The sequence below is a fragment of the Bombyx mandarina genome, chromosome 15 (genome assembly GCF_030267445.1).
Source record: "Bombyx mandarina strain Sakado chromosome 15, ASM3026744v2".
Lineage (NCBI taxonomy): Eukaryota > Metazoa > Arthropoda > Insecta > Lepidoptera > Bombycidae > Bombyx > Bombyx mandarina.
Window position 1 is genome coordinate 10030822 of NC_143221.1, and position 11290 is coordinate 10042111.

The window sequence follows — 11290 nt, forward strand, 5'->3', positions numbered from 1 at the left end:
TTGAAACTTATATTGAGACCTTAGAACTTATATCTCAAGATAGGTGGCGGCATTTATGTTCATGGACTCCAGTAGCCGTTTAACACCAGTTCGGCCGTGAGCTCGTCCACCTAGATAAGCAATAAAAAATAAATAAATAAAAATAACTTCAATCTTGTCTTATCATCACTTTTGCTCCCCCAGAGTAATAATAGGTTTTTATGTAAGTTATGGATAGTTCGAGAAAAGTTTAGAGTCATCTCACAATCTGTCATTATTTGAATTCAGGTACTCAAAGGCGTAAACCTAAGGGTGAAAAGAGGGCAATCTGTCGCGCTTGTTGGACATTCGGGATGTGGAAAGTCAACGATCATACAACTCATATCTAGATATTATGATGTTATAGACGGAAATGTAAGTATTTTTTCTCTTACCTACGCCGAAAGTTCGCTTTTCCTCCCGCTGTACAGGGAAGAAAGTGTAACTTTTCCTCCCTGGGTACTGACAAGTGCGTATGCGCGTTAGTGTCTACGTCTGCTCTCACACACCTAAAATTCTCTGCCATTGTTGTGCTTGGGTAGTTTGCAATATTGTGTTTAGTGTAAAAGTGAAATAAACAAAAGGCAATAAAATTTAATACTGAAGTATTAAAAAAAGATGAGTTCATCAGACAGTTCTTATTCAATTAGTAGGTATGTAGTAGTTTATTAAAAAAATAAAAAACAGTTAAATTGTTTTTTTTTTCTCCCTTGGTGCACAATGTACTTACTATATTCTAGTATTTTTACCAACTGAGAAACAGTGTAATTATGGATTTTCTAGAACAAAAATGTTAGTGTTTTCAAAAAGTTATATATACAAAAAAATAACGGCTCATGTATTTAATTTAATTTATCGAATTCAAATTTATTTATCGCTGTCACGAGCAGACTCGTGCAATCCGATAAGCTACCAAATCAATTTGTAATCCTTAGTGCATGATGTCTAGTTTAATTGTATTATTTTTTATCTATTCGTTACTTTTTTTTATTATGTAAACCTATTTTTATTTTATTTTGACTCTTATTGGTTTCCCAAAATGTAGATTGTGTCTTGTTTAGGATCCCGGACAGTTTTTACGGAGTTTTATATCTGATTTGAATAACAAGTCATTAGGCTACTTTTGTTCAAGAATTACTTGAAACCTTGACGGCTATATTTGCATGGCATGGCGTATATGCATGACTATATATTTTTAGAAGAAAATTTATTAAATTTTGTTTGGAAAAAAAAGCACGTGTTCACGTAATTAATGACTTAGTGATCATTTAATCTCCTAATCCTCTGTCTATTATTGACATTTTGATAATATGTAGTATTTTTAGGGTATAGTCAATTATAAACGGGCGATGACCTAATGATGCAAAAAATACCATTTTCTATTTGTGTATGGTGGGAGTAGAGGAGTTCAGATATCTAACGCATGCGTCATTACTCATTACTAAGCTGCGATTATGTGAATATTACTTACACTAAATGTAACTTTCATGTATGATAAGCTATATGGTCATATGTATAGTTGAAACATTCAGTTCCTGGATTAACAGAGTCCATAGACAGAGAAATGGACAGGACGATGATTTTCATTAATTATTACAAAGTTCCCTAACATGGTACCTAAAATTTTAAATAGTAATAGTAAGAATATAGTGTATGAAATCTATAAAAATATATAAAGATCCTGCTCTTATAAATAGATAGTAAGAGAAATCGGCATTATCTCAAAAAAACCAGAGGACGCTTATTTAGTGGCCAGAAAAATATTAGGTCAAAAGTTCTGGCCAAATGACAGATCGTAAATACAGGGTATTACATGAGCTTCGCCAACCTTTAATTACAAGGTTAGTCATGAAAACGTCTTGACAATCTAGCAATGAGAATATATATTTTTTTATTGCTTAGATGGGAGGACGTGCTCACAGCCCACCTGGTGTTAAGTGGTTACTGGAGCCCATAGGCATGTACAATGTAAATGCGCCACCCACCTTGAGATATAAGTTCTAAGGTCTCAAGTATAGTTACAATGGCTGCCCCACCCTTCAACCCGAAACGCATTACTGCTTCACGGCAGAAATAGGCAGGGCGGTGGTACCTACCCGTGCGGACTCACGAGAGGTCCTACCACCAGTAATTACGAAAATTATAATTTTGCGGGTTTCATTTTTATTACACGATGTTATTCCTTCACCGCAAGATTCGAACATCGGTGCATCGCTCAACACGGATGCACCGGACGTCTTATCCTGTAGGCAACGATTACGTTAGTTTAACCTCTCATTTTTAATTAGGTGTGCATTGATGGCAATGATGTTCGTCAACTGTCTGTTCGTTGGCTTCGGTCTCAGATTGGTCTGGTCGGTCAAGAGCCTGCGCTTTTTAACATGACAGTTCGCCAAAACATTCGCTTCGGTCGCGAGGAAGCTACAGATCAAGACATCGAAGCAGCAGCAAAGCAGGCAAATGCTCACGAATTCATCATGAAACTTCCCAATGTAAGTAAATAATTTAAGCAGTAGTTATGATTAAATTTTTTTTTGAACTGCAATATAATTTGTTGATTACAGGGCTACAATACGCTGGTTGGTGAAAGAGGGGCTTCGATATCTGGTGGACAAAAGCAAAGGATTGCTATAGCGCGTGCTTTAGTCAGAAATCCTCCTATTCTCCTCCTAGACGAAGCGACGAGCGCTCTAGATACGTCATCTGAAGCCAAAGTACAAAAGGCTTTAGATAAAGTAAGTAATAAAGGATATTTTCCTAATCATCCTTATCCTTCCATTATTCGGGGCGAGCGTAACATAAATCCAGATTGTAGTCTTAATATACCCCTTTTGGTCATAGGTTGAAAGATCAGAAAAGGAATTAGTGGAAACGTTAATAATGTGAACGAATTAAAGATATATGAATGATAAATGGGGTAATAGGTGGCGTTTGCCTTATTAGATTTTTTTAAGTAATACATACTAAGTATGAACCTTTTTCTTCAAGGCCCAAGAAGGTCGCACAACAATTGTAGTGGCGCACAGACTTTCAACTATCAGAAACGTTGATGTTATTTACGTTTTCAAAGAGGGCTCTGTAATTGAGACTGGCAACCACGATGAACTGATGAAGTTAAAAGGACATTACTACGATATGGTTATGCTGCAAACGTTCCCTGGAAGTGAGGAGGACGACGACAATAACGGAGGTATTTTTTCTTGATTTTAAAGGATTTTTTGGTTGAATACTACTAACGAGGTGTCCCATCGCTTCGAAACTTTCAGTCTACAAAGGAACTGTATTTCATTCTTATTCATTTTGCACCGTATGTAGGTACAAAAGCTTCGTCAGGTCTTTTCGTCGTCCATACCACAATGTCTGAAGACAAAGGTCTATAATCAGTGCTTCCTACCCGTGCTTACCTACGGAGCCGAAACGTGGACGCTGACCGTGCGACTAGTCCACCAACTAAAAGTTACTCAGCGAGCTATGGAACGAGCTATGCTTGGTTTGTGATTGCGAGACCGAATACGTATTCGGGCAAAACCAAGGTGATTGATATAACTCGCAGAGTTAGTAAGCTGAATTGGCAGTGAGCTGGTCACATATGTCGCAGATCCGATAACCGTTGGAGTAGACGTATTCTGCCCTCCTGCTAGATGGAGCGACGACCTGCGTAAGGCAGCTGGCAGTACCTGGATGCGTAGAACCGAGGATGGGGTTCAGTGGCGAGCTTTGGGGGAGGCCTATCTCCAGCAGTGGACTGCCGCAGGCTGGTGATGATGTACAACGGGGAGCACTTTGACTAATTAGTTGAAATGATCTCCTCATTATCATTTTACTGACGCAGCATCCACTACAGCAATGCATTCTTCTACAGTACCTTACTAGCTATCGTTTTTCCCACAAGCCATCCATTACAGGAATAAAAAAATTCAACTGTTTTCCCATAGTACTAATGAGATGTGGCAAAGTGTTCTAAGTTGTTTCAATTTTCCCCTAATATTATATATGTGCTCGTATATCTTCGAATACGAAAGTATGAATATATAAAAAAATATTGTGAATGAAATATTTTTTATGATAAGCTCAATAAGATAATACAAATTCATTACAGACAACGAAAGTCGGCTGTCTCGAAAAATATCTAATATGAATATAAACGATGATGACGACATTATAGATATAAAAAATTATGTAAGTTTAAGCAAACATATTGATACATTTTCAAGTAATCTCTTAGGGTTTTTCATTAATTTTCATGAATATTTGGAATTTTCAGGGTGTTGAGGAACACAGTGACGTTCCAACTGATGTGTCATTCTGGAGAGTAGTCCGCTTAAATTCGCCAGAATGGAAATCCGTTTCTCTAGCCAGTTTTTGCGCTTTTCTTAGTGGATTTGCCATGCCTCTCATCGCAGTAATCTTTGGTGATTTTATTGGGGTTAGATTTTAAAACATATTTGTGTATTAAAATTAGAAACTATGAAATTTAGATCTACATCGAATTTTATTTATTTTGTTATTATAGATACTTTCAAATCCAGACGAAGAAAAAGTTTTAGCAGAGGTACAACGTTTCGCGTTGATATTCGTTGGCATAGGCTTATATTCTGGCGTTGCTAATTTCACCATGGTAAGTTGACTTTTCAGTTTTATATACTAATCTCTATATATGTATATATAAATGAATTGCTGTTCGTTAGTCTCGCTAAAACTCAAAAACGGCTGGACCGATTTGACTAATTTTGGTCTTGAATTATTTGTGGAAGTCCAGAGAAGTTTTAAAAAGTAGATAAATATGAAAATGTTCGGAGTTAAATAAAAATAACAATTTTGTTTTGACGTGTCCCCCGTCGGACGGATTCCTTTTGTTTGTTTTAAGTTTATTTTATACAAAAGCTTAGGTCTTTTATTTATCGATCGAGGCACAACGATGTCTGCCGGGTCAGCTAGTAGGTAATAAAAAAACGAAAGTGATAGGTAAATGATGTAATCTTTCAATTAACAAATGATTTTATTTATATGTAAAGGTATTTTTGTACGCCATCGCTGGGGAACATCTAACGGAACGTTTGAGAAAGATGATGTTTGAAAAACTCCTTCAACAAGAAGTCGCATTTTATGACGACAAGAACAACACAACTGGAGCACTGTGCGCTAGATTGTCGGGTGAAGCAGCTGCTGTACAAGGGGTATATTAAAATATAAGTCCATACATTAAATTTGAAGTATGTTCATCTATACTAATATTATAAAGAGGAAAGATTTGTTTGTTTCGAATAGGCTCCGAAACTACTGGACCGATTTGAAAAATTATTTTTCCATTAGAAGCCGACATTGTCCCAGATGAACATAGACTACTTTTTAAAAAAAAAAAAAATTTTTTTTTTGTTTCATGTGTGTTTTAATGTTTCCGAAGCGAAGCGAGGGCGGGTCGCTAGTGAACAATATTTACTTACACGAATTATAGTTTGTAATTAAATATTTCATTCATAGGCCACAGGGCAGCGTATCGGTACTGTATTGCAAGCAATCGGGACATTTGGTTTTGCTCTGGTACTTTCCTTAGTGTACGAATGGCGAGTGGGTCTAGTTGCTTTAACGTTTATTCCAATATTGGTTTTTGTACTGTATAAAGAAGTAAGGATGGCCTACGCGGAATCCTTCGGAACTGCGAAGACAATGGAAGCTAGCTCAAAGGTATTTCAAAAACTATTTTGACGCATTAGCTTTTTTAAAGAACTATGAAGTAATCCATACACTTTTTCAGACTGCGGTAGAGGCAGTGGCTAATGTACGAACAGTAGCCTCGCTGGGTGGAGAAACGAAAATCTTACAAGACTATATAATACAGTTATTGCCAGCACTTTTGTCAGCAAAGCGTGCTTCGCATTGGCGTGGTGTTGTCTTTGGACTTTCAAGATCTTTATTTAACTTCGTTATTGCTGCATCTCTGTACTACGGTGGTACTCTTATAGTGTATGAACAAATCGAATATGAAGTTGTATTTAAGTATGTGGTTTTGTTTAATCGTTCAGAAATACTTAATTTTTTTTAAACGTGTCGTTATAAAAAGATGTACATACAATTTTTTTTTTTTTTGCTTAGATGGATGGACGAGCTCACAGCCCACCTGGTGTTAAGTGGTTACTGGATCCCATACACATCTACAACGTAAATGCGCCACCCTCCTCGAGATATAAGTTCTAAGGTCTCAGTATAGTTACAACGGCTACCCCACCCTTCGAACCGAAACGCATTACTGCTTCACGGCGAAAATAGGCGGGTGGTGGTACCTACCCGTGCGGACTCACAAGCGGTCCTACCGCCAGTGACTACGCAAATTATAATTTTGCGGGTTTGGTTTTTATTACACGATGTTATTCCTTCATCGTGGAAGTCAATCGTGAACATTTGTTGAGTACGTATTTCATTAGAAAAATTGGTACCCGCCTGCGGGATTCGAACACCGGTGCATCGCTACATACGAATGCACCGGACGTCGTATCCTTTAGGCCACGACGACTTCAATGTAAATTAAATCGTGATTAGCCAATATTTATGTTCAGGTCAGCCCAAGCTCTTCTCTTAGGTGCTTCATCTGCAGCACAGGCTTTCGCTTTTGCGCCCAATTTCCAAAAGGGAATCAAGGCAGCAGGACGAGTTGTTTCATTGCTAAACAGAGAGTCTAAAATTACCGATCCCCACGAACCAGTAACCAAGGACTTCGTAAGTTCATCATACCTATTAGATTTGCCCTGCAGTTGCTCTTGCATTATGAGATCACATGACATGACATACGTGTTCATTCTTTCGAAGAACATGTTTTTGTAATGACATCATCGAAACTCAAAACAGAATTTTCTTGAAGTACACTTTTCATGACTCTTTTATTTGACTCATTAGTCAAGGGCTTTCAAGTTTTTTTTTTTTAAGTTTATTTCTCAGATACTGTACTATTTTATAAGATATATCTTCTTTATCTTTAAGAAGAACATAAGATGCATCTGTTTTTTACCAAAAATGGTTTCTTGTGTTTTCATGTCATTGTGATATTGAGCTCTGGACTATATTTTTTGTAATATAATTTGAAGATCTCCTATCCTAAAAATCTTCGCATTAAAATCGATTATAATGTAAATTGTTTGCCCACAGGACAAAAAAGTCCCAAAAACATGAATAAATCATGTTTAATTTGTAACTGCTGCTAAAAAACGATTGTTTACATTCTAAGCTTTTTTTTTTTCGATCCGTCAACAAATTGCATGGTATATCCTATATTATAAATATCGATTTGTTTTGGTTCAGTTATGACGAGAACTGCACAAACATTAAAACCGTATTTCATTATTATTAACCACTTCGTCTATTTCAAGTATATTATGTACTCGAAAAGACAACACGAGTCCAATCTGATAAATCACAATTGCTTCACCTGCTTTGGCTGTTTGTTAAAATTTGATTTTAAACTGTAATGAAAACATAATAAGGATTTGTTTTAAAGTGTGGATCAGGTGAAGCGAGCATTCAAGCGGTTCAGTTTAAATACCCGAATCGTCCAGCCATACAGGTGCTTAAGAATTTCAACCTGGAAATTGAAAAGGGAAAAACATTTGCACTCGTCGGCAGTAGTGGCTGTGGTAAAAGTACTGTCATTCAACTTCTTCAAAGGTTCTATGATCCTGACGACGGCATTGTGGTAAGTTCATGGAAGTTTTATTAACATTTTAAAAGGGAAACATTGGTTGCGTTTATTTATAATTTTTCCTCTCAGTGAATAAAATAAAGAATAAAAAATACAGATACAATTTTTACCTTGCAAATCCTTTAAGTAGGTAGGTACTATTTAGCCGAGCTAAGTACTTACTTACTACTTACGACGTACTAAGTATTTTTCTAATGAAATACGTAGTTAGCTCGCATATTCATTAACGAATTCCATGATGCTTATTATTACACGATAACGATTTATCAAAACCACCAAAATTATTCTTAGCGTAATTTTTTTCCAACAATCACGCCACGTTAACTGGTCCCGTGATAAGTTCGTAAAGAACTTGTGTTACAGGTACCAGATAACGGATATAAATATAAGATTTTTATTAAACACATACATATATTTAATATACATCCATAACCCTGGAAAATACATTTATATTTATCATACAAATATCTTCCCTTGGCGGGATTCGAACCCGCGACCCCCTTGTGTAGTGACCATGTCACTTACCACTACACCAGACGACCGTTAAGTAAGTTATTACGATGTATGCATTCACGTTTAGATATCTGGGCTCCGCTAACACTATCAGGTGGGTGGTGAGCTTGTCCTAAGTATGAATTGTATTGTCGGCTCTCCCAATGTTATTTTCTTTTCCCTTCTATTCGCTGGTAATCTAAGGGGCTATTCTAGCTACGCACAGACGGCCAGGTGCACTCACGGGTTCAACCTGAGAAAATGTGCTAACACTAGCCCTGGCAAGAGCAGTGCTTCGCAGAATATACTGTCGGATCGGAGTCGCGACCCGCTGAGAAGATCCGACGAAAAACACACTGGGCTGTGCCTATTGATCCCACGAAAAACCCAGTGGGCTCTGTCTATTGATCCCGACCTTGCATCGAACTGCATCGCAGCCAAAATAAATAAGGTGGTGATAGGCTAGGCCTACTTGTGGGCGCGTACAATGCCCCTGGTAATTACGTGCTAAAACTACATTTTTCAAACTACACATTGCGACTTCTATCGAACGAATAACTATATAAAATCATTTTTGATAAATTCTATCAAGTGTTTTTATTTTTCTTTAGGCTCAAGATGGTATTCCTCTACCGAAGCTTACACTTGCAAACGCAAGACAATCAATAGGTTTCGTACAACAAGAACCAGTTCTGTTTGATAGAACTATCGGGGAGAACATAGCATACGGAAATAATGCAAAGAAAGTCAACATGGATGACATTATCGAGGCTGCAAAGCAAGCCAATATACATAACTTCATAACTTCGCTGCCTTTGGTAAGTATGTTCTACTTTTTTGAATGGAATAATACATAGGGAGAGCAACTGACTGCCCACTTGCCGTAGTGGGTAGTGGGTACCGGAGCCTATCGACTCCATACACATGATGGGTGTCGCCAATCTCTTTAGATTCATCTATCTCAATTTAATCTTTGTAGATTAGCGACACCGATTTTTTATTAATTAGATAGGCGTACGCGATCACCGCCTCCTATTGTTAAGTGGGTGCCGGAGTGAAATTAAAGAGTTTAAATTTCCCACTAGTCCTTAGAGTGCATCTTTAATAAAATTTATGTTACTTACTTTCAGGGTTACGAGACGAACATCGGGACTAAAGGCACTCAACTGTCTGGTGGACAGAAGCAAAGAATAGCTATAGCCAGAGCTTTGATAAGACGACCGAAAATGCTGTTGCTTGATGAAGCGACTAGCGCATTGGATACAGAGAGCGAGAAGGTATGTGGAAAATCTGAAACTTTATGCTTCGATCTCACAGGCTTCACCGCACGCATGTATCGTAACGCAAGTGACACAAGGCCCATTTTCGACTAGCTAGAGCCAAAGCAGGATTAAGCCTGACAGCAGGAGTGATCTCATTTCTACTTATTATTTCTGTGGTTAGTCAAGTTATAATATGTTTATTTAATCGTGTTTTCACATTTTAGTAACTTGAGTTAGTGCTTAACTTTAACTACCCAGGCTGTAATACTTGTTCATAGAATACAAAGTCGTACGAAACAACTTAAAGTAGTCTCGATCTTAAATTTTATCTTCAAATTTATAGACGGGATTGTTAAATGAATTTGCTTTAAATAGCAGACAAAGAACAGTTATTTCCGATATAGGCAAGTCATATAGTGGCCGTATAGCAGCTCTTAATGAAGTTTATTTGCTCTTTGTTCAACTATTAACTAATTTATTTATTACGATAACCAACAGTAAATATGTATAAGTTACAGATTATAACATTGAAAATCATTATATATCTACTAGCCGTACTCGCCCACTTCGCTGGACATTTAAAATTAACATTATTATTTATTGTCATTATTATTAGGGAGTCCAACACTCATATAAATGTCAGCCTATCCATTAAGAACATGTATTTTCTACATGGATACACAGTTTCAAGTCAATCGGATGCATAGTTCAGTGGTTATAACGGAACATCCGTAAAAAACCATTGTCGAGTTATATATTAGTATAGATTCTGTTCTTTTATTTTTAAACCGCTAAATACTAAGTGTAGGTGTCTCTTATATTATTAAACTACATCCATAAGTATGACTAAAATATACTTTCACCTTTAATGTAATTTTCAGGTTGTCCAGGAAGCGTTGGACGCTGCTAAAGCTGGTCGAACTTGCGTGATGATTGCCCACAGACTAAGCACCGTGCGTGATGCGGACAGCATTTGTGTTGTAAGCGACGGGAGAATAGCCGAGAAAGGGAAACACCACGAACTATTAGAACTTAAGGGCTTATACTATAATTTAAATAGACGGGCGCATTCATAGAAATCGCAGCGATCAATACTTATCATAGTACTCATAAAACAAATAAAAAATATGACCAAAGAGTTTTTTTGTTTTTTGCGAAAGCGGTTATGTCGTTCTATTTTAGTAATGTAATTTTTATATCATTTTAATTTTATCTACACAAATGTTTGACGCTCGTGAAGAGGAGTTTAATTTGGAAAATGTGAAAGGTCTGCTATATTTTCAATTATGTATTCCTGTGAATTTATTTACAGTCCATTTTTTTTTTTGAGAAACATTCCTACCTCTGTACTTTGATTGAAAAATGAAGAACTTGTATTTGTTTTGACAGAAGATAATCTACTATCTGATGATTATATAAATTAGTCCCACATAACTATTGAATCACCAATCTAGGTAATTCTTTTGTGTTTGAAATTGTCTTAATTTGTTACATATCAATATGTATTTGTTTATTATTAGTATTTTATTTGATACCCAATTGTTTTTATGACGTTACGTAATTTATTTAAGAATAAAATATAGACGTAAAGGCATTGTTGTTTGAATTACGAACCTTGTCTGTGACACAGCTGGTTATGAGAACTGGCTCTGTACTCTGTATTTATTAAATCAATTATCGGAAAAATAACTCTACAAACAAATTAATAAATAAATTAGATGAGTAGTAAGCTGTAAGACAGTTTCTTGGGCAGTGTGAATTATGTACCTATACTAACAGATGATTTGATAAAATAACATTTTGATACTTAATTAAGCATCAAATTATT

The 11290-nt window shown here is 36.4% G+C and overlaps 1 protein-coding gene across 3 annotated transcripts in view; it reads left to right on the forward strand.

The window, feature by feature from the left end:
• Nucleotides 1-11052, forward strand: part of LOC114247977 (ATP-dependent translocase ABCB1) — a 31061-nt gene extending 20009 nt beyond the window's left edge. For all 3 annotated transcript variants that reach the window (XM_089733333.1, XM_028181074.2, XM_028181075.2), the window contains 15 exons: nucleotides 268-393; nucleotides 2307-2510; nucleotides 2583-2753; nucleotides 3007-3208; nucleotides 4118-4197; nucleotides 4283-4444; nucleotides 4532-4636; nucleotides 5034-5195; nucleotides 5500-5703; nucleotides 5774-6015; nucleotides 6573-6732; nucleotides 7508-7702; nucleotides 8812-9018; nucleotides 9331-9477; nucleotides 10344-11052. In XM_089733333.1, coding sequence (XP_089589459.1) covers nucleotides 268-393; nucleotides 2307-2510; nucleotides 2583-2753; nucleotides 3007-3208; nucleotides 4118-4197; nucleotides 4283-4444; nucleotides 4532-4636; nucleotides 5034-5195; nucleotides 5500-5703; nucleotides 5774-6015; nucleotides 6573-6732; nucleotides 7508-7702; nucleotides 8812-9018; nucleotides 9331-9477; nucleotides 10344-10538 — 2562 coding nt within the window. In that variant the 3' untranslated portion in view covers nucleotides 10539-11052. The remainder of the gene's footprint in view (nucleotides 1-267; nucleotides 394-2306; nucleotides 2511-2582; nucleotides 2754-3006; nucleotides 3209-4117; nucleotides 4198-4282; nucleotides 4445-4531; nucleotides 4637-5033; nucleotides 5196-5499; nucleotides 5704-5773; nucleotides 6016-6572; nucleotides 6733-7507; nucleotides 7703-8811; nucleotides 9019-9330; nucleotides 9478-10343) is intronic.
• Nucleotides 11053-11290: the final 238 nt, after the last annotated feature.